General features: G+C 45.7%; 1 protein-coding gene across 3 annotated transcripts in view; it reads left to right on the plus strand.

Moving 5' to 3' along the window:
• The window catches only part of uggt2 (UDP-glucose glycoprotein glucosyltransferase 2), a 49130-nt gene extending 21404 nt beyond the window's left edge, over nt 1-27726 (plus strand). Inside the window, exons 23-41 of one of the 3 annotated variants that reach the window (XM_046363052.1) lie at nt 2096-2227; nt 3100-3230; nt 3803-3898; nt 4101-4203; nt 5211-5290; nt 6733-6922; nt 7028-7186; nt 7414-7499; nt 16664-16748; nt 18125-18207; nt 18357-18440; nt 20549-20653; nt 20813-20897; nt 21499-21681; nt 21833-21993; nt 24646-24760; nt 24936-25052; nt 25988-26171; nt 26520-27726. In XM_046363052.1, coding sequence (XP_046219008.1) covers nt 2096-2227; nt 3100-3230; nt 3803-3898; nt 4101-4203; nt 5211-5290; nt 6733-6922; nt 7028-7186; nt 7414-7499; nt 16664-16748; nt 18125-18207; nt 18357-18440; nt 20549-20653; nt 20813-20897; nt 21499-21681; nt 21833-21993; nt 24646-24760; nt 24936-25052; nt 25988-26171; nt 26520-26542 — 2202 coding nt within the window. In that variant the 3' untranslated portion in view covers nt 26543-27726. Of the gene's footprint in view, nt 1-2095; nt 2228-3099; nt 3231-3802; nt 3899-4100; nt 4204-5210; nt 5291-6732; nt 6923-7027; nt 7187-7413; nt 7500-16663; nt 16749-18124; nt 18208-18356; nt 18441-18540; nt 18565-20548; nt 20654-20812; nt 20898-21498; nt 21682-21832; nt 21994-24645; nt 24761-24935; nt 25053-25987; nt 26172-26519 lie in introns of all 3 variants that reach the window. The other 2 variants (XM_046363053.1, XM_046363055.1) reach the window with 2 other exon arrangements.
• Nucleotides 27727-27983: the final 257 nt, after the last annotated feature.

The following is a 27983-nucleotide window of genomic DNA, read 5'->3' on the forward strand; positions in this document are numbered from 1 at the left end:
GGTGACTTTAAAACTGGCTGTGATAGGAGAACACTGAGGATGGATCAACAACATTGTAGTTACTCCACAATACTAACCTAATTGACAAAGTGAAAAGAAGGACGCCTGTACAGAATAAAAACTATTCCAAAACTTGCATCCTGTTTGCAATCAGGCACTAAAGTAAAACTGCAAAGGAATTACTTTTATGTACTGAATAGAAATCGTTATGTTTGTCAAATTCAGCACTACACTTCACATAGTTCCACTCTACATACTGTATTTTCTAGCATGGTGGTGTCTGCATCATTTTATGGGTATGCTTGTCATCGGAAAGGACTAGGGAGTTACCGTTTAAACTTAAACCGGCTTGAAAATCTATGGCAAGACTTGAAAAGTGCTGTCTAGCAATGATCAACATCTAACTTGACAGAGCTTGAAGAATAAAAAAAAAAAAAAAAGTTCAAATATTGTACAATCCAATTGTGCAAAGCTCTTCGAGACTTACCCAGAAAGACTCACAGCTGTAAGCGCTGCCAAAGGGGATTGTACATGTATTGACTCGGGTGTGAATACTTATGTAAATGAGATATTTCTATATTTCATTTTCAATAATTTAGCAATCATTTTTAAAACATATTTGTCTTCACTTTGTCATTATGGGTTATTGTGTGTAGGTGTTAGAAGACATTTGAATCAGTTTTGAATTCAGGCTGTAACCCAACAAAACATGGAATTAAGTCAAGGGGTATGAATACTTCCTGAAGGCACTGTAGTTGGCTCATATATTTTACATGGAACCCTTAAATTATTAGCTACTACTGAATGAACGGAGACTCATCTCCACTGTTCTCTCTGTGAGACCCTGTGCCACAGGACTGGTGAAGGTTGAGCACCTCTTCTCATTTCTCCACACCCTGAATATAATGTGGTAGTATAAATATTGAGCATGCCTGACAGCTTCCCGACAGGGGATGCATAGACCTACTCACTGTCAGTTACACTTGATCAGTCAGAGCATGAGTAGTGCGCACAAGCTCCAAGTGCTGAATACTGAACTACCAGTGTTCTTTGGATACCCCATCCCCAGAGAGACCGTGGTGGCTGAGCTGTTGCCTGGTCTTCGTGCCCGTGTGGTTCAGCCATGTGCCTGATCAAGCCTGACCACGTCTCTTCTCCCCTCCTCTACTCTACTCTCCACTCAGCCATCTCTGCAACCACAGGTGTTCATCCTGCTCTGTCTGTCTGCACACTATTACGGTATAGGATTCATACACACTGGCAGACTCATAGCAAACCTCCCTCTCGGGGATCGATCAGCCAATCAACTGACAGGAGATCCCCCCCCCCCTTCTCACTCTCACCAGTGACAACAGCCATCCTGAGTCTAGTGAGTGTTCAGCCAGGGGCCTTAACACAGAGAGGCTGGGAGAGTTACCACAGCAGCCCGGCCTTCAATTTCTGCCCTCGTTAAAGGAAGGAGGGAGGGAGGAATAGTGATGGAAATATCAGCAGTGGCGCTGTGTATGGAGCTCTGTGGGTTGGGGTTTGGGATCCAGAGAGCTGGGGATATGATGTTATTACTGGCTGCCAGACAGACTTGCTGACAGAGTTGGGGCTGACATTATTGGTATTTCACCTGTTCTCCTTGGGGGCGAAAAAATTGTTTGAGAAACTAATAACCTGACTCTGCAAACTGAACACTCTCTCTGGTGGCTGATTTGTTATGGACAAAATGGCCAATGTTTAATTAAAATTGTGTTAGATTAATTACAAATTGATTAATCTCTCTTCTGATTTTTTTTTCCTCCCAGCATGAGCATTGCTATTAGCTCAGCCGGCTCTGACTATGAAATATTTATGTTTAAAAGCGGAGCAGTGATTGCTCTGGACTTCAACGATTTGTCAATAACAAAGTGATTTGTAGCCTGGCATGGATCCTACGTTACATCAATACGATTCAGACTTTGTTTTGAGTGGACTGGAATGGGAGCGATGTCCTTCAGGAGGCCTATCAGATCATGTATCACCCGGTCTTAAGGCATGTACAGTACGATTGCACTCAACATATCTGCTTAGACCAACAGTGTGCCGTGTTTCTTTTCCTCCACTGCAGGGCATGGACGCGGACGCCTTTGAGAAGAAGTTCAACACCATGGAGGTGGATTTCATCCGCAGTCAGCAGCTGTTCTGCAGAGATGTCCTGAAGCTGCACACTGGACAAAGGGCTGTGGTCAGCAACGGCAGGGTGAGTGGACAGGACTCTACAGTCCCTGCTTTCCCAGTGTTCTAGTGATACTGTTCACTGCAGTGACATTAACACAATAGGGAATATATGAACTCATCCCTACTTTACTGAGTCATACTAAACATCATAACAAAGAATTATATGAACCGTGGATTACTGTCAGTCGGGAGAGGTAGTAGAGCACGTTGACCTTTCGGTAAAGTAAGTGCTGTCGGTGTTGTCAGGGGGAGATGAGCGGGTTATTTCACAGTAAGCCGCTGTAGCAGGGGAGTATTATTCTCTGGTGTTTCACAGAGCTCCTCTAGACTGTCCAGTCAGCATGACCTCTGTTTCCCAGAGGTCACAGGTGGCACAGAGGGCTGCAGTGTGTGTTTGTGTGCGCGTCTGTGTGTGTGTGTGTGTGTGTTATCATAGAGCAGAGCTGATGACTGATGTCTTGGTAGCAGCAGCAGTGCTGACAGCGAAGGATGAAGGGGCCAGACCCTGAGATGGCTGTAACAATTAATATCATTTTCCATTCCTCTGCAGTCCGTCCGGCAGCGTAGGGGATGCTCTCTCTCCTCTTTAAAATAGAAAGAAAAAATGGAGAGGCAGTAGCCCTGGAACACAGTGACCATATGGCGGGAAGAGATGAAATACCTCCCTTTACACAAGTTATTTATTTTAGATGGCTGCTCTGTACAACATTCAGTGTCTATAAACAGGTACATCAGAGCACATTGTTGAACTTTGACATTGTTGAGGAACTATTAGTGAAAATTGTGACGGGATTTTATTTCTGAGGGTTGTTTGCTCTGTGTGGCACGTCACGGTTCCATCCCTCTGAAAACATTGAATGCCTCCATGATTGTATTCTCTTCTCTCCATGCTAGATCCTGGGGCCATTTGAAGACGAGGAGGAATTCAACGTGGAGGATTTCCATTTGTTAGAGAAGATTACGCTGAGCACCACAGCCGAGAAAGTCAAAGCTAGAATCAAGCAGATGGGAAGCAAGGGAAAGCAGTACGTTTGTGAACATTTCTCTTTCTCTGTTTGGACTCACTGTCTGTAGCAGTGCCCTGTACTTCACCGTAGGTGATGGACACTGCTACACAAATCCTACTTTTATGATGAAAGTCAAGTGAAAATCACTTCTCATACCCTACGATGAAAGTCTTCCATTCATCAGTTTCCAAATCACTTCACAGAACCCCTAGAGCCACACATTCCGTTTATTTTCTAAACTACTATTTCTCTACAAAAAAAGACTACTGTTTTTGGAAAAACAGTTTTTTTTTATGTGGAGAATTGTCCATTTTTGAATATTTAAGGATCTGTCTCGAGCCATATTATTCATTTGAACAATATTGAAGTCACAACTCTGAGCCGAGGACAGATGTCTCTGGCTGTGTTCCAAAAGGTACCCTATTACCACATCGTGCACCCTATTCCCCCTATGGACCCTGGTCAAAAGTAGTGCACTAAAAAAGGAATAGGGTGCCATTTGGGATGCGTCTCTAGCTTCTCTATCTGACCACCATAATAAGCGTCATCAATAAGTGATGGAATAACCCTTGTCCTCCTCTGCCCCCCAGAGCCAGCGATCTAGTCATGAAAGTGGACGCCCTCCTAGCCGCTGCCCCCAAAGGAGAGGGCAGGAGAGACTTCCGCTTCGTCAAAGACGAGCACAGGTGAAGGATAGCAATTCTCACTCGCCACTATGTCTCCCTCTACTGCACCTTCAGTTTCAACGGGCTTTCCTTTTGTCGTAATGGGTTGGGAAATGGCTAGTTCTATCATTTTGCTGTCGTAATAGGGGGAGTGCTCCGTGGAAGTAGAGCCGTATTGCCGACGTGTGGCTGAGTGTTGACACTGCCTTTTCGTCCTCACCAGCGTGCTCCATTTCGCCCCTCGGGAAGACGAGGTGTTCTACGACGTGGTGGCCATCGTGGACCCCGTGACCCGGGACGCCCAGAAGATGTCACCGCTGTTGATTGTGAGCAGCGCTCCCCTTTTCCCTCTGTCACCCATAGTTAATTATGACTACGTCAAGGACGTTCAACATTAGGTTTAATTTGCAGGAAGGCTACAGAGATATTGACAGCCTCCGACAAGGGCATGTGTGAAAGTGCAGGCGGAAGCGAAAATGTTTTCAAACCCATAACTGACGTTATTACTTTTCATTCTCTGCAATCACACTGTTCTTAATTGTATATAGGCTGACTGAAAAAGGTACATTTTCAATTCTTTACAATTTCATCATTCATGAAATGCGACTTTCCCTAAATGGACGTTTGTAAATAGATTCAGAGATAACTCTATTGCTCTGCGAGGGCTACTCCATGCTAATTATCCAACTTGACAGATATTTGCCAGTTATTTTTGCTGCACAGTGTGAAATGTACAGCTCTTGAGTTCCTCCGGGAAAAGGAAAGGACGCTGTTATTTGGAGCTGCCTGCTTATTCAGTCTGATGATTCACGGACACAAACCCACTGGCTGCCCTCTGTACATCAGCTGCCTGCCTGCCTGTTATATGACTGAGGTGAATTCTATGAGTCACCTTGCTATCACTTCCTGAGCAGCCACTTCTGGTGTGATGTGGAGTGTGTCACGGTGGCCAGGAGAGTGTGTTTCAGTCTGCTGTGATGCGGAAGTGATCACCCTGCCACTCAATCCGCTGCAGGCAGCCAGGCACGGCTGGGCAACACAGGAGAGAACCAGCTGTACACAGTCGGACACACTGTTCTTATGCCCTCACCTCTGTTTGAGTCTTTCTGTCAACCTGAGCACTAGTCACTGTGTTTATTAAGGAGAAACTATGTCTTGTGTTAGCTAGTTCCTTCAGGTTTCCACAGCGGTGTACAGTAGCTGAGTAGAGGTGGACAGCAGACTTTGAGCTTCTCGGTAGAACTTTGAGCGTGTAGTTTTATCCTGCCTGCTGAGTGTGGTTTATTTCGCTGTGTACGCTAACTGGGTCGGGCTGCCCACTCCCCTCTTGCAGGTGCTCAGTCAAGTGGTCAATGTGAAACTGCAGGTGTTTATGAACTGCCGGGCCAAGCTGTCCGATATGCCCCTCAAGAGGTAAGCTTCCTCCTCTGCTCCTAATTAAACTTCCTGCCCAAGTACTGTACTGTAGTGTGTGTGTGTGTGTGTGTGTGTGTGTGTGTGTGTGTGTGTGTGTGTGTGTGTGTGTGTGTGTGTGTGTGTGTGTGTGTGTGTGTGTGTGTGTGTGTGTGTGTGTGTGTGTGTGTGTGTGTGTGTGTGTGTGTGTGTGTGTGTGTGTGTGTGTGTGTGTGTGACCACCCAGGACCTCTCTGAGACTGCCCCACAGACACTATCTGTTTAATAACACCACCTTATTGCTCTGGGCCTCCCCTGAACACATATGGTAGTACATTGAGGTATGGAGGTTTAAGGTAGATGTGTTCTCTTGATCACATAGGTGCAATTGAGTGGAGTTTCTTTCTTGACAGGAACGATATTTGACGTTATCCATGTGTAAGTGTTTACTTCATTTGTGGGTTTAGGAGAATAAGCAACAATGAATAATAAGGCAGTTTAGACTGCAAGACTCTATCCAACTACAACGCCCCAGCAGGCGACTGAGGGACGCTAACTCTTTCGCTCACTATTTGTGATACTTTGCTACTGGCGAGAGCACCGGTGCATCCGTTGCCATTGCGAGCACATTGTAATGTCTTCCAAGACTTTCATGGCTTGAGGTGGATGGCGAGGAGGATATCAGTTCAGTTGGCTGCTTTCTTCAGCTCTTTCTGACTTTTCTCTCTGTCTAGAATTGGTTCACTCTTCTAAATTGGGACCAATCCAATAAAGATAGGGGGAGAGAGAGAGTTTCCTCTGGAGACTTGGTTATGGCTCAGTAATTTAATCCTCTGTCCCTTCTTTCCCCCTAACTTCATATGCACCAGCTTTCTCGCTCTCTTCCACCCTGGAGTCAAAGCGCTCCTCTCTCTAACTCTCCCCAGCAGCAAGGCAAGCTGCTGCAACTGAAATTAACTTTTGAAAAATCTTCTCGGGAGGAAATGTGAGGATCCTTTAGCCTCTGGGATCGGATGGCAGTTTTAAATACAGAGAGAAGGTGTTAGTAATATTGATTGTCTGCCGCGTTATCTTTACTCATTACAACTTCACTGTGTCAGAGGGCAGATTGAAGAAAAGCAATTAGCATAAAGATTAGCAGACAATAACCTATGTGAAAAGTATGGCTGACTGATACCATTGAAGTAGAATACACTCTATATCTGGGGTATACGTTCCTATTATTGGCCGATACGGTTTCAGATACCTCCGTGTTAAAGACACCGTATCCTCAGTGGTCACAGTAGAATGACTCTCTTCCCTAGAAAGTGAAATGGTGTACAACATGTCTGTCGATAGCTAACAGAAGCTACTCAGTTGTGTTCCGTCTCCAATGACCTAATCATGATAATCGTTAACACTCACGGTTGTAGGTGAGAACCGATCGACTTCTGTCACTCCTCACTTAACTCTTCTCTCTTTAGCTTCTACCGTTTTGTGTTGGAGTCGGATGTGTCTTTCCTGGCCAATGAAACCGTGTCTGCAGGACCAGTGGCTCACTTCTTGGAGCTCCCTGAGTCGCCCCTCCTCACCCTCAACATGATCACCCCAGAGAGCTGGATGGTGGAGGCTGTCAGGAGCCCCTATGATCTGGACAACATCCATCTACAGGAGGTACTGAGCTAGGCTAATGGGTATCTGCACAAAACCCAAACCAGAACAAACCAATGAAGAGACATGACTCCTCCTTTACCCTCTGACCTTTTGATCTCTGTTCAGGTGAAAGGTGTAGTGACTGCAGAGTACGAGCTGGAGCACCTGCTGCTGGAGGGCCACTGCTTTGACCTGTCTACGGGCCAGCCCCCCCGCGGCCTGCAGTTCACCCTGGGCATGAGCCAGGACCCCCTCATGCAGGACACCATTGTCATGGCCAACCTGGTGAGAATCACTCAGTTGTAGTAGTTGAATGGGCGCCATCTTGGCTCCACGTTTCATGATGGCTCAAATAGGAATTTGAATGGTATTGTTATGGAGTGTTTGGTGCTCATATGGAGGACAGTTTGCAGAACTGTGTACAGCTATGCTTCTGATAATGGACTCAAGGAATTAAAATAAATGGATCTCAGATCATTCTCTGATGTTATCTTAACCCATGTTGTCAATAGGGATACTTCCAGTTGAAAGCCAATCCTGGAGCCTGGATCTTGAAGCTACGGGAGGGGAGGTCAGAGGATATCTATCAAATTCTAGCGTGAGTATAGTGAGTCTACGGAATCAATATTTTAGTTGATTTTGCATTCATTTTCCTTTGAATCTGCCTGTGTGCCACCACAGTTTTCTCTCTCATCATATCACTGCATTCCAGATAGAAGTTAGTATTTGTGTGAACGCATGCAAAGCCTGCTGGTAATTAACTGTCTCCATCTGTACAACATCCGAGTTTTTTTTTTTTTTACCTCAGTAACTGCTTGCTGGAGGTACCAAGCACATCGCTATGGTAACGCAGGGAGCTGCTGACTTTGTTGCAGCTCAAGGTTTTGATGGGCGCAGGGAGTTGTGCTGTGTGCGTATGGCCTCGGAGACAGACATGGGTGGGAGGAGGGAAGGAGGGTAGGAGGGATGCTATTAGAGGGAAGACCGGGTGGAGGGATGATTCAGCCGTTCACCTGCCATGCCATCTTCTCTAAACCCAGGAAAATCAGCAGCACAATATTTTCCTGGCTGCTAGGAACGGTGTGGGTGTGGATTGCTGCTAATACAGGCGGCGTTGCTGTTTTAATATATCCCATGATGTACATGCATATTAAATGTAGTCGGTTTTAGACATTCCTCTCTAGGGTTGCGGCTTGGTCAAACCTTTTTGAAATTCCACGCATTTATCTATCCGATGTCTTAAAAACACATCAACCTAATGACCAAATTAATCTTATTAAAACCCTCATGAATGTATCACTCATGACACCACTTGCAGTACTGTGCATGGAAATCCTAGAGAATATGATTGGACAATTCCATGATTCCATCCGTGGATCCGTACGTACAGTACATTGGGTCTCCCAGGGATTACCCACCCATTCATCACCACACAGGGAAGATTTAGGACACCTCCAGCCCTGGATTCCACCACAATCATATCAGACAACAAGAGTTATTCCCCAATCCTCCAGGTGAAGCTAAAAGGTGATGTCATTTTTCACCTTGGCAGCGCCATTATTCTTGCGGTTAATGGCGCTCTGCTCTGGTTAGGGGGGCCGATCGGAGCCGAGTGGGAGTGTCTGTTCACTGCGAGTCCCAACGCCGTGCCCTCTCCTGTAGCGTACTGGCCCTGACAGCGATGAATGAGACGCCCAGCTGTCCCCGGATACAAATTGATCTCTTGCGCTTTTCCCACCACAGCACCTAATGGCCTCGGCGGAGGCGACAGTGTGCCAGTCCAAACCAAACAGCACTTTCCGGCTGGGGAAAATGCACTTTGTGCCCAATGAGGGCTGACATTTATCATGGTGATACGGTTAATTCTCTGCCTTTAGTAAGCGCTGAAGTGATGATGGTTTGCTGAGCCACAGCCTATTGATCATCTCTGGCTGCAGGTTGTTCAGTGGCGTTCTAACCCTCAGACCTGAGGTGTCTAATGTTACTTACCCTACAGAGACACTCTCCACCGCACAAGTGTTAAGACCAGAACACTGGGTCATCTTAAAACAATCACAACCAAAGTCCAGTGGCCACGCCATTGACACTACAGGTGGTTCCGCATAAAGAATGTGTCAATGGATAAAACCGAAAGCACGGTTGGAAAATAACGACTGATAAAAATGGAATAAAGGGGATGTTGAATGACGAGTAGGGGGGAGGGGGGGGGATTAATATGATCAGAGCGAGACCTTGGCGGAGTTCCCAGAAAGGCCTGTTTGCATGCATCATTCTGTTGTCTGTCAATGTATGCCTTGTCGGTGGTCCCCAGTGCTTTTCTCTCACCGTGTGTTTTCTTCCTGAGCATAACCTTTGTTGTTGTCCTTGTGTTTTTTCCCCCCTCCCTCTAGATTGATGGGTTTGGCTGGGTGTGGGACACTCGTACTGTGGGCTTCTTCACAGTTAATGACACATGTTAGCTGGTGGCCTATGTGTGTGTGGATATATAGAGCAATATGCTACGCAAGTGATGCGTTGTTTTCCAGGAAGCAGACTTTAATTTTTTTCCTAGACTGTTTGAATTGTATTCAATGGGCAAAAACATAGTGCAGTGGTCTTCAGAGCAAAATCGTCATAAAACGCAGATGTAAATTCATCCACAAACTCAAATATAATTTTATATACAGTACCAGTCAAAAGTTTGGACACCAACTCATTCAAAGGGTTTTCCATTATTTTGACTATTTTCTACATTGTAGAATAATAGTGAAGAGATCAAACCTATGAAATAACACATACAGAATCATGTAGTAACCAAAAAAGTGTTAAACAAATGAAAATATATTTTAGATTTTAGATTCTTCAAAATAGGCACCCTTTGCCTTGATGACAGCTTTGCACACTCTTCGCATTCTCTCAACCAGCTTCACGAGGAATGCTTTTACAACAGTCTTGAAGGAGTTCCCACATAGCTGAGCACTTGTTGGCTGCTTTTCCAACTCATCCCAAACCATTTCAATTGGGTTGAGGTCGGGTGATTGTGGAGGCAAGGTCATCCGATGCAGCACTCCATCACTCTCCTTGGTCAAATAGCCCTTACACAGCCTGGAGGTGTATTTTGGGTCATTGTCAAGTTGAAAACAAATGATCGTCCCACTAAGCTCAAACCAGATGGGATTGCATATCACTGCAGAATGCTGCGGTAGCCATGATTGTTAAGTGTGCCTTGAATTCAAAATAAATCACAGGCAGTGTCACCCTCACACCTCCTCCTCCATGCTTCACGGTGGGAACCACACATGCGGTGTCATGCAGGTGAAAGAGGACCCAAAAGCGACTTAACAGAAACAGAGTTTATTCAAGTCCAAACAGAAAACGACAAATCCTGAATCCTTAACAGGAAATGTCCAAACAGGGAATAACAGAATTCCTCTAGTCTGTAGAGGGGAATAACAGGAGAAGCGGCCACAGACTGCAGGTCGCTTCGGGTAGGCGCAGGCCGTAGCTGACAGAGACACCTGCTCACACGCAGCATCTGATGAAGGCAAAAACACGACAGGACAGGGCGATACACAATCACAGCACGGTGAATTCTAAACAAGGAACCGACAGGACAGGAACGGAACACAAAGGAAGAAATAGGGACTCTAATCAGGGGAAAGGATCGGGAACAGGTGTGGGAAGACTAAATGATGATTAGGGGAATAGGAACAGCTGGGAGCAGGAACGGAACGATAGAGAGAAGAGAGAGCGAGAGAGTGAGAGAGGGAGGGGGAGAGAGAGGGATAGAAAGAGGGAAAGAACCTAATAAGACCAGCAGAGGGAAACGAATAGAATGGGGAGCACAGGGACAAGACATGATAATAAATGACAAACATGACAGTACCCCCCACTCACCGAGCGCCTCCTGGCGCACTCGAGGAGGAATCCTGGCGGCAACGGAGGAAATCATCGATGAGTGAACGGTCCAGCACGTCCCGAGACGGAACCCAACTCCTCTCCTCAGGACCGTAACCCTCCCAATTCACTAAGTATTGGTGACCCCGTCCCGAGAACGCATGTCCATGATCTTATGTACCTTGTAAATAGGTGCGCTCTCGACAAGGACGGGAGGGGGGAGGGAAGACGAACGGGGGTGCGAAGAAAGGGCTTAACACAGGAGACATGGAAGACAGGATGGACGCGACGAAGATGTCGCGGAAGAAGCAGTCGCACAGCGACAGGATTGACGACCTGGGAGACACGGAACGGACCAATGAACCGCGGAGTCAACTTACGAGAAGCTGTCGTAAGAGGAAGGTTGCGAGTGGAAAGCCACACTCTCTGGCCGCAACAATACCTTGGACTCTTAATCCTGCGTTTATTGGCGGCTCTCACCGTCTGTGCCCTGTAACGGCAAAGTGCAGACCTCACCCTCCTCCAGGTGCGCTCACAACGTTGGACAAACGCTTGAGCGGAGGGAACGCTGGACTCGGCAAGCTGGGATGAGAACAGAGGAGGCTGGTAACCCAGACTACTCTGAAACGGAGATAACCCGGTAGCAGACGAAGGAAGCGAATTGTGAGCGTATTCTGCCCAGGGAGCTGTTCTGCCCAAGACGCAGGGTTTCTGAAAGAAAGGCTGCGTAGTATGCGACCAATCGTCTGATTGGCCCTCTCTGCTTGACCGTTAGACTGGGGATGAAACCCGGAAGAGAGACTGACGGACGCACCAATCAAACGACAGAACTCCCTCCAAAACTGTGACGTGAATTGCGGGCCTCTGTCTGAAACGGCGTCTAACGGGAGGCCATGAATTCTGAATACATTCTCAATAATGATTTGTGCCGTCTCCTTAGCGGAAGGAAGTTTAGCGAGGGGAATGAAATGTGCCGCCTTAGAGAACCTATCGACAACCGTAAGAATCACAGTCTTCCCCGCAGACAAAGGCAGACCGGTAATGAAGTCTAAGGCGATGTGAGACCATGGTCGAGAAGGAATGGGGAGCGGTCTGAGACGACCGGCAGGAGGAGAGTTACCCGACTTAGTCTGCGCGCAGTCCGAACAAGCAGCCACGAAACGGCGCGTGTCACGCTCCTGAGTCGGCCACCAAAAGCGCTGGCGAATAGACGCAAGAGTGCCTCGAACACCGGGATGACCAGCTAACTTGGCAGAGTGAGCCCACTGAAGAACAGCCAGACGAGTGGAAACAGGAACGAAAAGGAGGTTACTAGGACAACGCGCGGCGACGCAGTGTGCGTGAGTGCTTGCTTAACCTGTCTTTCAATTCCCCAGACTGTTAACCCGACAACACGCCCATAAGGAAGAATCCCCTCGGGATCAGTAGAAGCCACAGAAGAACTAAACAGACGGGATAAGGCATCAGGCTTGGTGTTCTTGCTACCCGGACGGTAAGAAATCACAAACTCGAAGCGAGCGAAAAACAACGCCCAACGAGCTTGACGGGCATTAAGTCGTTTGGCAGAACGGATGTACTCAAGGTTCTTATGGTCTGTCCAAACGACAAAAGGAACGGTCGCCCCCTCCAACCACTGTCGCCATTCGCCTAGGGCTAAGCGGATGGCGAGCAGTTCACGGTTACCCACATCATAGTTGCGCTCAGATGGCGACAGGCGATGAGAAAAATAAGCGCAAGGATGAACCTTATCGTCAGACTGGAAGCGCTGGGATAGAATGGCTCCCACGCCTACCTCTGAAGGTCAACCTCGACAATGAATTGTCTAGTGACGTCAGGAGTAACGAGGATAGGAGCGGACGTAAAACGTTCTTTTAGAAGATCAAAAGCTCCCTGGGCGGAACCGGACCACTTAAAACACGTCTTGACAGAAGTAAGAGCTGTGAGAGGGGCAGCAACTTGACCGAAATTACGAATGAAACGCCGATAGAAATTAGCGAAACCTAAAAAGCGCTGCAACTCGACACGTGACCTTGGAACGGGCCAATCACTGACAGCTTGGACCTTAGCGGAATCCATCTGAATGCCTTCAGCGGAAATAACGGAACCGAGAAAAGTAACGGAGGAGACATGAAAAGAGCACTTCTCAGCCTTTACGTAGAGACAATTCTCTAAAAGGCGCTGTAGAACACGTCGAACGTGCTGAACATGAATCTCGAGTGACGGAGAAAAAATCAGGATATCGTCAAGATAGACAAAAACAAAGATGTTCAGCATGTCTCTCAGAACATCATTAACTAATGCCTGAAAAACAGCTGGCGCATTGGCGAGACCGAACGGCAGAACCCGGTACTCAAAATGCCCTAACGGAGTGTTAAACGCCGTTTTCCACTCGTCCCCCTCTCTGATGCGCACGAGATGGTAAGCGTTACGAAGGTCCAACTTAGTAAAGCACCTGGCTCCCTGCAGAATCTCGAAGGCTGATGACATAAGGGGAAGCGGATAACGATTCTTAACCGTTATGTCATTCAGCCCTCGATAATCCACGCAGGGGCGCAGAGTACCGTCCTTCTTCTTAACAAAAAGAACCCCGCCCCGGCCGGAGAGGAAGAAGGCACTATGGTACCGGCGTCAAGAGACACAGACAAATAATCCTCGAGAGCCTTACGTTCGGGAGCCGACAGAGAGTATAGTCTACCTCGAGGAGGAGTGGTCCCCGGAAGGAGATCAATACTACAATCATACGACCGGTGAGGAGGAAGGGAGTTGGCTCGGGACCGACTGAAGACCGTGCGCAGATCATGATATTCCTCCGGCACTCCTGTCAAATCGCCAGGTTCCTCCTGAGAAGTAGGAACAGAAGAAACGGGAGGGATGGCAGACATTAAACACTTCACATGACAAGAAACGTTCCAGGATAGGATAGAATTACTAGACCAATTAATAGAAGGATTATGACATACTAGCCAGGGATGACCCAAAACAACAGGTGTAAACGGTGAACGGAAAATCAAAAAAGAAATAGTCTCACTGTGGTTACCAGATACTGTGAGGGTTAAAGGTAGTGTCTCAAATCTGATACTGGGAAGATGACTACCATCTAAGGCGAACATGGGCGTAGGCTTCTCTAACTCTCTGAAAGGAATGTCATGTTTCCGAACCCATGCTTCGTCCATGAAACAACCCTCAGCCCCAGAGTCTATCAAGGCACTACATGTAGCACCCGAACCGGTCCAGCGTAGATGGACCGACAAAGTAGTACAGGATTTTGATGGAGAGACTTGAGTAGTTGCGCTCACCTGTAGCCCTCCGCTTACAGATGAGCTCTGGCTTTTACTGGACATGAATTAACAAAATGTCCAGCAACTCCGCAATAGAGGCACAGGCGGTTGGTGATCCTCCGTTCCCTCTCCTTAGTCGAGATGCGAATCCCTCCCAGCTGCATGGGCTCAGTCTCAAAGCCAGAGGAGGGAGATGGTTGCGATGCGGAGCAGGGAAACACCGTTGATGCGAGCTCTCTTCCACGAGCCCGGTGACGAAGATCTACCCGTCGTTCTATGCGGATGGCGAGAGCAATCAAAGAGTCCACATCTGAAGGAACCTCCCGGGAGAGAATCTCATCCTTAACCACTGCGTGGAGTCCCTCCAGAAAACGAGCGAGCAGCGCCGGCTCGTTCCACTCACTAGAGGCAGCAAGAGTGCGAAACTCAATAGAATAATCCGTTATGGACCGTTCACCTTGGCATAAGGAAGCCAGGGCCCTAGAAGCCTCCCCACCAAAAACTGAACGGTCAAAAACCCGAATCATCTCCTCTTTAAAGTTCTGGAACTTGTTAGAGCAATCAGCCCTTGCCTCCCAGATAGCTGTGCCCCATTCTCGAGCCCGGCCAGTAAGGAGTGAAATGACGTAAGCAACCCGAGCTCTCTCTCTAGAGTATGTGTTGGGTTGGAGAGAGAACACAATCTCACACTGCGTGAGAAAGGAGCGGCACTCAGTGGGCTGCCCGGAGTAGCAAGGTGGGTTATTAACCCTAGGTTCTGGAGGCTCGGCAGGCCAGGAAGTAACAGGTGGCACGAGACGTAGACTCTGGAACTGTCCAGAGAGGTCGGAAACCTGAGCGGCCAGGTTCTCCACGGCATGGCGAGCAGCAGACAATTCCTGCTCGTGTCTGCCGAGCATGGCTCCCTGGATCTCGACGGCAGTGTAACGAGCGTCTGAAGTCGCTGGGTCCATTCCTTGGTCGGTTCCTTCTGTCATGCAGGTGAAAGAGGACCCAAAAGCGACTTAACAGAAACAGAGTTTATTCAAGTCCAAACAGAAAACGACAAATCCTGAATCCTTAACAGGAAATGTCCAAACAGGGAATAACAGAAATCCTCTAGTCTGTAGAGGGGAATAACAGGAGAAGCGGCCACAGACTGCAGGTCGCTTCGGGTAGGCGCAGGCCGTAGCTGACAGAGACACCTGCTCACACGCAGCATCTGATGAAGGCAAAAACACGACAGGACAGGGCGATACACAATCACAGCACGGTGAATTCTAAACAAGGAACCGACAGGACAGGAACGGAACACAAAGGAAGAAATAGGGACTCTAATCAGGGGAAAGGATCGGGAACAGGTGTGGGAAGACTAAATGATGATTAGGGGAATAGGAACAGCTGGGAGCAGGAACGGAACGATAGAGAGAAGAGAGAGCGAGAGAGTGAGAGAGGGAGGGGGAGAGAGAGGGATAGAAAGAGGGAAAGAACCTAATAAGACCAGCAGAGGGAAACGAATAGAATGGGGAGCACAGGGACAAGACATGATAATAAATGACAAACATGACATGCGGAGATCATCCATTCACCTACTCTGTGTCTCACAAAGACACAGCAGTTAGAACCAAAAATCTCAAATATGGACTCATCAGACCAATGGACAAATTTCCACCGGTCTAATGTCTATTGCTTGTGTTTCTTGGCCCAAGCAAGTCTCTTCTTAGTGGTGTCCTTTAGTAGTGTTTTCTTTGCAGCAATTTGACCATGAAGGCCTGATTCACGCAGTCTCATCTGAAAAGTTGATGTTGAGATGTGTCTGTTACTTGAACTGCAATCTGAGGTGCAGTTAATTGCCCATTTCTGAGGCTGGTAACTTTAATGAACTTCTCCTCTTCAGCAGAGGTAACTCTGGCTCTTCCTCTCTTGTGGTGGTTCTCATGAGAGCCAGTTTCATCATAGCACTTGATGGTTTTTGCGACTGCACCTGAAGAAACTTTAAAAGTTCTTGAAATTTTCCAGATTGACTGACCTTCATGTCTTAAAGTAATGATGGACTGTCGTTTCTCTTTGCTTATTTGATCTGTTCTTGCCATAATATGAACTTGGTCTTCTACCAAATAGGGATATCTTATGTATACCAACCTTACCTTGTCACAACACAACTGATTGGCTCAAATGCAATAAGAAGGAAAGGTATTCCACAAATTAACTTTTATCAAGGCACACCTGTTAATTGAAATGCATTCCAGGTAACTACCTCATGAAGCTGGTTGAGAGAATGCCAAGAGTGTGCAGAGCTGTCATCAAGGCAAAGGGTGGCTACTTTGAAGAATCTCAAATTTAAAATATATTTTCATTTGTTTAACCATTTTTTGGTTACTACATGATTCCATTGTGTTATTTCATAGTTTTGATGTCTTCTATTATTCTACTGGACAATGTAGAAAATGGTACAAATAAAGGAAAAACCCTTGAATGAGTAGGCGTGTCCAAACTTTTGACTGGTACTGTAGCTATTCCTTTCACAGGGTATAGAGGGAGAGGCAAATGCTGTTCTGGGAATACTATGTCCATGTTATAACTATATACTATTACAACTATTTCCCCCTAATTCTTGTCTCTCTGACAGGCATGATGGGACTGATTCTCCCGCTGATTCTGGTGACGTTAAAGTTGTGCTGAACAGCTTCCATAGCAAGATCATCAAAGTCAGGGTATGTATTCTCTAACCACATACACTATAAATACAAAGATATGTGGACACCCCTTCAAATTAGAGGATTTGGCTATTTTTAGCCACACCTACTGTTGACAGGTGTATAAATTCAAGCACACAGCCATGCAATCTCCAAAGACAAACATTGCCAGTGGAATGGCCTTACTGATGACTTTCAACGTGGCACTGTCATAGAAATGCAACCTTTCCAACAAGTCAGTTTGTAAAATGTCTGTCCTGCTAGAGCTGCCCCGGTCAACTGTAAGTGCTGTTATTGTGAAGTGGAAATGTCTAGGAGCAACAACAGCTCAGCTGCGAAGTGGTAGGCCACACAAGCTCACAGAACTATAGTCGGCGAGTGCTGAAACGCGTAGCTCGTAAAAATCGCCGGTCCTCGATTGCAACAGTCACTACCGAGATCCAAACTGCCTCTGGAAGCAACTTCAGCACAAGAACTGTTTGTCGGGAGCTTCATGAAATTATTTTCCATGGCCGAGCAGCCGCACACAAGCCTTGGATCACCACGCACAATGGACTCTGGAGCAGTGGAAACACGTTCTCTGGAGTGATGAATCACACTTCACCACCTGGCAATGGTGAATGCCAGGAATACGTTACCTGTCCCAATGCATAGTGCCAACTGTAAAGTTTGGTGGAGGAGGAATAATGTTCTGGGGCTAGTGAAGGGAAATCTTAACACTACAGCATACAATGACCTAGACGATCCTGTGCTTCCAACTTTGTGGCAAAAGGTAAGGGCCGTTAGGTAAGGCCCATTCCTGTTTCAGCATGACAATGCCCCTGTGCACAAAGCGAGGTCCATACAGAAATAGTGTGTCGAGATTGGTGTGGAAGAATAATAATAATAATATATGCCATTTAGCAGACGCTTTTAACTTGAATGGCCTGCACAGAGCCCTGACCTCAACCCCATCAACACCTATGGAATGGATTGGTACGGCGACTGCGAGCCAGGCCTAATCGCCCAACATCAGTGCACGACCTCACTAATGCTCTTGTGGATGAATGGATGCAAGTCCCCCGCAGCAATGTTCCAACATCTAGTGGAAAGCCTTCCCAGAAGAATGGAGGCTGTTATAGCAGCAACGCGGGGACCAACTCCATAATAATGCCCATGATTTTGGAATGAGATGTTCGACGAGCAGCTGTCCACGTACTTTTATTCATGTAGTGTAGCTCTAACACAGGCACACACTCCAAGACAGTGTAGTTTGGAGATATTCATCCATTTGTCTTAGTGTAATGTGTCATCTCCTAATCTAAGGATGTTGCATGGATTCAAGTGTACTTCCCAGCTTCAGAGAGAAAAATAAATAAATAAACAGTGTGCCTCTGTCTAATTCCCCACTGTAGGTTCAGAAAAAGTCTGACAGAATCAGCGAGGACCTCCTAAGTGAAGCCACAGAGAACAAGGGAATATGGGACTCCATCGCTAGGTAAGAGTGTGGCGCATTCTCACTTGCAGTAGCTATATGTTACATAGACTTCATTCGATCAAGTTACATCAATAGAATGGTGGTAAGAGCATTGATTTGTGGGCGAGTTGATCCACTATCGATGGACACTAATAATGCTGCGGTTTCAGCAGGAGAGATGGTGCCCTCGGAGCCAGGCTGAGATATTACTCTGTAAAATCTATTGCCAAAAAAATGTGCTACTGTAGACCTAGGTATGTGTGTATGTGTGTGTGTGTGTGGAGCATGTTGTGTTTCCATTGACACACCCTAACTGTGTGATCTGTCTCCTCACCTAATGCTTGCTGTGTGAAGTGTGTGGAGCACTTTTGAGAAAAGGTAGGACGTGTATTGCTGCAACTACTTAACCTGTCTGTTTACCATATTGATTAACATAGAAGTGTTTTGTAAGTAAATATTGGTTGCTTCCCAGGCTCAGTTCCTAATGATATTTATGCTTTATTTTTGTATATATTTTTGGGACATTGGTTATTTTCTTGCTGTCACATTGAACTTCAAGTCACTGGTATAAACCCTTATTTTATTGAAAATGATATTTTCTAATGAATATAATATGCTTTTGGCGTAGAGAAATGCTGCTAGGACTGCCCACACAGTAAACTGACGTTGTTGTGGCTGTAGTAGGAACTGAAATGTGGAGAGTTACAATCCAGCTCTGGAGTTCGTTCCTCTGTAATTGTACTCGGGCTGAGGACGGCCGGAGAGTACTCTGGGGGTTGGGTCCTTCCAGAGGTCTGGATTATCTGGTGCATGTCGGCCAAACCGGCCCTCACCTGAAAAGCTGAAAACCTAAAGCTGCTTATCTGGGGTCCCGCTGGAGTGGAGCACTGCAGATGGCATTATCTGGCCCTCACAATGGAGGCCGCCTCGCGCCCCTCAGCCGTCGCCCCCTCCATAATGACAGGCTTAGCCAGGCCAGGCACAAGGCATCCTCCGGACCACAGCGGTGATGGCCCAGCAGCCAGCTCACCAGGGCAAGCAGCAGTGCATTGGTGGGGCTTACAGTAACACTATGAGGCTGGCTCTTGTATGAGACATAGAGAGATGGAAGAGAGGCAGGCTTTAGCCTTGTATGACATGGAGGGAGGGTTGCTACAGTATTGTGTGTGAGGGCAGAGAGACTTTCTTTCCCTCTTCAATTCTGTGCGCTGGAGCCTCTGGGCCTTTCTTTGCACTGCTGATTGAGTGTGGGAGGAGAGACTCCCCTCATCAGCAGTCTGTTACAGAGAAGGACACACAGTTTGACTGCAGACATCACTGCCCCAAGCACAAGCCCTGATTGGTTTCCTCCAAATGTGCCCTGCATGATCTTATGAGTTTGGACAGTGCCTGGTTTGATAAACACTTGCCTGTATTCCTACCTTTAATCTTAGTCCTTGTGTAGCTCAGTTGGTAGAGCATGGCGCTTGTAACGCCAGGGTAGTGGGTTCGATTCCCGGGACCACCCATACGTAGAATGTATGCACACATGACTGTAAGTCGCTTTGGATAAAAGCGTCTGCTAAATGGCATATATTATTATTATATTAATATTATTATTATTAATATTATTATTATTAGTTCAAGGCATCTTTTTTTTGACTGTTTTTTTAACAGTTTATTTTTACAGTGCTTACACAAGTTAATGATTTCATTTAGTTTATTCTACTGTTTTTATACTACACACTATCAGATCAGTGTAGGCTAGATTTGGATTGGAAAATGATTAGAACCTGGATACAGCACTTCCTGCCCAGCTTCTGGGGCTTGAACGCGTCTCAAATACTCTGTTCACATGCCATGTCCACAATATATCCATTCAGTCAATACACCTGACTATCCCAGAGGGTTCACCAATCTCATGACTTTAGTCCAAAAACATCTGCCATTAGCAGCCGTGTGGGGATGGAGAGGAGCTCGTGCTCTGGAGGTGTTGCGAGAGTCTATTTCATTATCTGTTCTTTATTTGATATTTGTGGAGGAAAACAGAAGGGGCCCCATAAAAATTACAGCTGCCTTTTTATTGTGTCTCTGCTGTAATCAGTTGATTATTCTGGAGGAGAGCCAGCAGGAGAGCAGTGGCACTTTCTGCTGTAGACAGACAGTAACAACAATCTAGGTCTACCAGAGGGGTGTCAGGATCTTTTGTCATTCTGTCGCACAAGTAAACACTACTCAAGTGTAAATATAAGGGATTTATGGTTGGAGAATCATCTCTGTTACTGATGTGGTGTATTATGACTGAGGTAGTAGTGTTTGTCTGAGGAGGTTACTGAGCAGTCTACTTCAATCCGGGTTATGTAACACCTATGGTCCTTTGTAGCATCGCAGGTGGTGGGTCCAGTTCAGAGGACGGAGAGAAGAACAGGGAAGATGTGCTCAACATCTTCTCTGTGGCCTCAGGCCATCTATACGAGCGCTTCCTGAGGTGAGACTCCCACACACACACAGAGACATACACTGCTGGTCTGGAGGCCCCACGCGCTTCTTGCCTTTTCTTAGCCCTCATCCTCTGAGACTTACTCCCTCTCTCCCTCCCTCCCTCTCGTTCGGTTTCTTTCTCTCCCTCTCACTCCTCCTGTTCCAGAATAATGATGCTGTCCGTCCTCCAGCACACCAAAACCCCTGTGAAGTTTTGGTTCCTCAAGAATTACCTCTCTCCGTCCTTCAAGGTAACCGCCTCACGGCTTGACTCCACACAAACTTTCTGCCTTCCTGCATTGTCGTGATAACTTTCTCCTCGCTGCAGCGCGACCCCTGGGAGAAATAGATTTGTTTGTGTTGAGGGATGAAAGGAACTGCGGGAGGCCTTCTCCTTTGTGATTGTGCTCTTTTTATCCATCTGTTCTTCCCACTATAGGGATGAGTCCATATACATGAACACCTACTAAGCTACATCATATGTATCTAAAATAGTCAAACGAGCCACAGGAAAGGGCGAGTATTATGAAAATGTTCTGCATTTGGAATGTTTCACTACTTATGAAATATTTTTATGCGACTATTTTATGCCTCAAGGGCATTCTGCTTGATCTGTGAAATGTGCATTACCAAGTGCTCAGTGTCTATATATTTACACTGATCAAGTGCTCAAAATATTGCTGCTGTTTTTTATGTATTTTAGTCAGTTTCTCACAATAATTATTTCCTAAGACCAAATGTCAGGACATATTGTACATTTTCTCATAAACCTAAAGAGAGAAAAAATCATCGTTTTCTGCCCGGGCGCGATATATTTTTCCTCTCATTATATGAGGTTTTATGTGTCTTTAGGAGTCCATACCTTACATGGCTGAGGCCTATGGTTTCCAGTATGAGCTGGTCCAGTACAAATGGCCCCGCTGGCTCCACCAGCAGACTGAGAAACAGAGGATCATCTGGGGTTACAAGATCCTCTTCCTGGATGTCCTCTTCCCCCTGGCTGTGGACAAAATCATCTTTGTGGATGCTGACCAGGTAACTGATACCGCTCTTACAAAACCAAATGCATACCCATAATAAAAATAGTAAATCATCTAGAAGTAGACCTGCAGGATTTGTGCAAGGCAACCACACGGTTTTAGTGCTGTCCGTGGTGCTGATTCACAGTTGTTCCTGGTCCTCGCAGATAGTTAGGGCCGATCTGAAGGAGCTGAGGGATTTGAACCTGGAGGGCGCCCCCTATGGGTACACTCCCTTCTGTGACAGTCGGAAGGAGATGGAGGGCTACCGCTTCTGGAAGACTGGCTACTGGGCCTCACATCTGGGGAACAGGAGATACCACATTAGGTAAACCCCGCTACAATACCTACACAGTTTGACATTTTGATTTGTAGTGCTGTGTATGCCATTAATGTCCACCAGCCACTGGAAGTGCATATTTACAATGTTACTATTGCGTAGTAAACACATATTCTTTGCTAATTCATACAAGCTTGACAGTTATGGTATCCTCCTGATCTACTGGCCGATCTACTGTCATTGTATTGATATTTCATTTAAGTTATTCACAGAACATATGAAGGAAAATACAATTGAAGGAAAATGTGTTCCCTCTCAATGTATTCAGCAGAATAAATGCATACATTTGAAAACATTAACGTTCACTATTTGACAGTGACTCCTTTGAGTCGGCTGTTGGCGGTTCATACAGAAACGCTCATCGATTTATTTCCTGTCCTTCACAACGAGGCATAACATGGTTCTCAGAGGGAACAGTGGGTGAGGAAGATGCAGCAGGATGCTACCCTCTCTGCATCGATAAATTACCTCCTCTGATAAAACATTCCCTTTCTCTCTCACGCAGACGGGAATATTTGTATCACAACTACAGTATCGCACCTCTGTTCGCTGCTTGGGGTTGGTCTTCACTAACATGTTGTGTTATTCCTTGCACTCTGTGAGGCTAAACCATGAAAGCCATACAATATGTATGTGGAACACCACATTGAAGAGACCGTTACTTCCAGAAGTGAGGAAATAGCTTTACTTCAGCTTCAATGTTTACGGCCCTGTATCCGCATTGCTATACATGAATAACTAGGCGTGGTAAAGGGACTAGTGCACTGGTTCCTTGTTGGGAGTGTGGGGGCGCTGGTGGCCCATTTTGAAGTGGCTTAATTCAGCCAGCCAGCTGAACAGATTAAGCTCCCCAGCAAGATGCTCTATCCACTGGGCCAGGAGTCCACTGCCTGGGAGGCTAGCTAGCTGGAACAAAGGCCGCCAGCGAATCAGGAACATTTGTATTGGATTCCAGCGGGCTGCACAGCTGCATGGGGCCAACCGCAGCCAGGCAGGGTGGACAGGGTGTGACATGAATCAAACCACACAGCTTGCTGAAATGCTAGTAAATTCTCCTGCATGAGTCCAATTTAATTTAGACTGTCATGATCTGTGATGGGAGTCATGGCACATTAAGTACAGTGGCAAGAAAACGGTTGTGAACCCTTTGGAAATACCTGGATTTCTGCATAAATTGATCATAACATTTGATCTTCATCTAGGTCACAGAAGTAGACAAACAGTAACACACAAACAATTTACACGTGTTCATGTCTTTATTGAACACACCGTGTAAACATTCACAGTGCAGGGTGGGAAAGGTATGTGAACCCTTAGATGTAATAACTGGTTGACCCTCTATGGCAGCAATAACTTCAACTAAACGTCTTCTGTAGTTGCAGATCAGACCTGCACAAGGGAAAGGAGGAATTTCAGTTCAGCTATATTCTTGAGATGTCTGGTGTGAACCGCTCTCTTGAGGTCATGCCACAGCATCTCAATCGGGTTGAGGTCAGGACTGACTGGGCCACTCCAGGAGGCGTATTTTCTTCTGTTGAAGCCATTCTGTTGTTGATTTACTTCTGTGTTTTGGGTCGTTGTCCTGTTGCATCACCCAACTTCTGTTGAGCTTCAATTGGCGGACAGATAGCCTTACATTCTCCTGCATAATGTCTTGGTAAACTTGGGAATTCGTTTTTCCGTCTGACAGCAAGCTGTCCAGCTGTCCAGGCCCTGAGGCAGCAAAGCAAACTTCAGACAATGTTTTTTTTGACAGCAGTGGCTTCTTCCGTGGTGTCGTCCCATGAACAACAGTCTTGTTTAGTGTTTTACGTATCGTAGACTCGTCAACAGAGATGATAGCATGTCCCAGAGATTTATGTAAGTCTTTAGCTGACACTCTAGGATTCTTCTTAACCTCATTAAGTATTCTGCGCTGTGCTCTTGCAGTCATCTTTGCAGGAAGGCCACTCATAGGGAGAATAGCAACAGTGCTGAACTTTCTCCATTTATAGACAATTTGTCTTACTGTGGACTGATGAATATCAAGGCTTTTAGAGATACTTTTGTAACCCTTTCCAGCTTTATGCAAGTCAACAATTATTGATCTTAGGTCTTCTGAGATCTCTTTTGTTCGAGGCATGGTTCTCATCAGGTAATGCTTTTTGTGAGTTTTTTTTATGGGGCAAGGAAGCTCTAACCAGCATCTCCAATCTCATCGCATTGATTGGAATCCAGGTTAGCTGACTCCTGACTCCAATTAGCTTGTATTGAAGTCATTAGCCACACACTTTTTCCAACCTAGACTGTGAATGTTTAAATGATGTATTCAATATAGACAAGAAGATTACAATCATTTGTGTGTTATTAGTTTTCTATGTTTGTCTATTGTTGTGACTTAGATGAAGATCCAATCGAATTTGATTACCAATTTATGCAGGAAACCCAAAGTAATTCCAAAGGGTTCACATACTTTTTCTTGCCACGGTACGTGGCACCTTTGTGTATGTTAACATGCTACACTAGATACACTTATAAATGTGGATGACTGGGACATTTAGCTTTGGTTTATGATAGCAGTATTTCCCTCTTGGTGGGTCATCCATTTCAAAGCATTTTGATTATTTCAGAAACGTCACCTCTTTCTCTCTCTCTGTCCAGTGCTCTGTATGTGGTAGATCTGAAGAAGTTCCGCAAGATAGCAGCAGGAGACCGACTGCGTGGCCAGTACCAAGCCCTGAGCCAGGACCCCAACAGTCTGTCCAACCTGGACCAGGTGAGAGGGGACATCACACACTTCTCTCTGTCTCAATGGCAGGACAACTACTGAGTTACAATGACATCCCCGTAGCAGAGGATCTGTTTCCACTTACCTTTTGACAATTCCGTCAGTAAATGTCTAATTACTATTCATTGAAATGTAGAGTAAATGTTTGATTTCATTCTGATAGGACCTGCCCAACAACATGATCCACCAGGTGGCCATCAAGTCCCTGCCCCAGGAGTGGCTTTGGTGTGAGACTTGGTGTGACAACGCATCCAAGACCACCGCCAAGACCATTGACCTGGTGGGTCTATTTTCTATCTATCTGACTGACTGAGGAAGGGAATCTCATTACTATGCCAGACATACTCTTACTGATGGAAGTCTCCATCCTCTACCCCTGCAGGAAGCAAGAATAATCCTAGCTGATATTTACCAGCTAACATAGTCAAGAATAGAAGTGTCATTTACACATTCAATTCCACTGCTGTGAGCTGCAAAAAAAAAATATATATATATTTTTGTTTAGTTATGGGATTATATAGAGTAAAGTACATTTTTATACAGTAGCAGTTGACCGTCCTAGTGTGGCTTTATCAGTTACAACCTGACAGTCGTAGCAACTTCCGCATTGGGACTATAGCTGCGATTCCACTTGTGCAAAGAGGAGGCCATCATTTTCTTAGTCTATTCCTCAAGATCTTGTAAAACGTAGAAGTGCTAACAACCTCCCATATTCATTTTTATTGAGGAAGAGCAGTTCACACTAAGTGCCAATATCCTTAGTATGCATTATCGAGTGTGAATCTTATGTAAAGTCCATGATTTTGACTGTTTTATTGCATATCCTCTTAGGCTCCATAACTTCTATCATCCATCCAGTAATGCTAATGTGTTTGGCATTTATCGGCTCTAAGTTTTTGTGATGACAGTAGAAAATATGGGAAATTGGTGTTATTTCCCCCATCTCCTAAACTAATTATGAGTACAGAGTGAAGAATTGGCTGTGGGAATATCTGACAGGCTCACAATGACTGGAAAGTGAAGCATACTATTTTCTGACCCTGAGACACCACTGGGCACCACCGATACATGAGAAAGACTAATGTCTCTTTAATGGAGAAGGAAATCGGATCAGCTTTAAATGGTAGCTGCAGACACTGGGGGGGGGGGGGGGGGGGGGTACATTGTTCTGGTGGAAGAAGTCATGACTGATGTGTGTGTCTGCGTTATCTGCAGTGTAATAACCCCAAGACCAAGGAGCCCAAGCTGTCAGCGGCCGTGAGGATTGTGCCCGAGTGGGTGGAGTACGACAACAAGATAAAACAGTTACTGAGAGACGTCCAGGAGCAGAAAGACAATGACCGAGCGACGCAGACACAGAGCCCGATGCCTGCACCCTCCTCCTCTCCAGAGAAGACGGGTTAGTATACAGAGTCACTCAGTTTCTAGTCCCGTTATAGCTGCTCCCATACAGGAGAGAAGTCTCTGAACATATCAATCTATATCCCAATGGGCACAGATGCCAATTCGACATCCTATTCCACGTTGGTTCAACGAAACTTCATTGAAATGACATGGAAAAAATGTTGACTCAACCATTGTGTGCCCAGTGGGATGTGTGTATCCATTTATTTTCGTCCCTTTCTTTTAGCTTTTTTGATGTAGTTTTCTCTACTTATTTACAGTTACATCAAATACAACCCAATGTCCTAACAAGTCTAAACTGTAACCCGATAACAGCAGTCATTTCTCACCGTCTAACTTCCAGGCAGCGAGCGTGATGAACTCTAGCACCTGCCCACACTGCTGAAGAGGAGAGAGGCATATTTGCACCTAATTCTCCAATGAAGCTTGAAGACTACAAAGATGATGTACATTTCCCACAAACGTACTTAGCCAAGAAGTATTACGCCCTCCCTTTGAAAAGACAGAGAGACACGAGAATTATTATTATTTTTATAACGAAGGAGTCCTACGAAGGAAATCATTTGACGTAACCCTTTCTTGTGGTCTAATATAAACTTTATGAACAGTAGTTTGCTTCATGGTCTTCTCTTATGTAAAGAAGTATAAAGGGTTAAGAGGTCACTGTTGGTGAAAGCCATTTGCAGTCTGTAAAAGGCATTTGAAATGATTGCACTGATACTGTATGCAAAGAATCAAATGAATACGGCTCATTCATAAGCTGACTTTGTGGTCTCTGTGATCTGTTAAGCTCAGCTGACATTTGAATTTTTATATGACAACATTCTTAGCATTTTCGAGCACCAAGCCACATCTAAATTGCCTGGCAATGTAGGCTGCTAATGGGCCTTTTCAGTTTGTCTGTTATTGATTGGTGTGATATTGCCATTGACTTAAATGCCCATCAGCGCTTGGAGACAATGTTACATTTTGATAATTGATTTCTTGCACTACTTGCAAACAATTGTAATGGAGGCTCACATGGCTCATATCTGTACATTAATGTGCTCTGCTGTATAGGGGATGTAATCAACACTACACACACTGGTCCGAGAGTCCCACAATGCTGTCTGTCTGAATGATTGCTTCACCAACCATTTCAATTCTCTGCCAAGTGATGCAATACTGCAAATGCTTTGTTGCCAGATAGGGATCACCTTTTCCTGTAATCACTGGGAGGACATAGATCTAAGCATTTCACTATCCATTTACGAATATATGTACAATCTCAAACAATTAAGTTATCATTGTTTACATACCTTGTGTTTGTTGGTTAATGTATATTTTAGACTGCATTTTTCAATACCTTAATGTACAGCAAATCTTCTCAGGAATTAAATAGGTGTTGATGCATTATCAAAACTCCTTTTATACCTGTCACGGTCTTGTCTTAACAGCCAATAGCTTGCTCTTAAAGTTCAGCTTTCACCTCAGTGTGTCAAATGAAGGTGTTTCTTGTCTTTGTCATTTTCAGGTGTGAGGAATAAAATCTCTTTGCTACCAAAACCTCATTATGTATATGAACTGCCATTGTGTCAGTGTGATTGATGGAGGTGTGATGTGTGCCCTGGCAGAGGTACAGAACATGCTTATGAATATGAATTCTAATATTACTTGTCTGAGAGTGTATTCTGATATTTTCAAACTGGTTATCACGACCCATTCTAATTCACTTGCAGTCTCTGCACTCCACAAACAGAATATTAGGTTGAGGTCACTGTGTGATGAGCCCCAACATCATGTGTAACTATCGTGCCATTTCCCTTAC

Source organism: Oncorhynchus gorbuscha, linkage group LG09, assembly GCF_021184085.1.
Source record: "Oncorhynchus gorbuscha isolate QuinsamMale2020 ecotype Even-year linkage group LG09, OgorEven_v1.0, whole genome shotgun sequence".
Taxonomy (NCBI): Eukaryota; Metazoa; Chordata; class Actinopteri; order Salmoniformes; family Salmonidae; genus Oncorhynchus; species Oncorhynchus gorbuscha.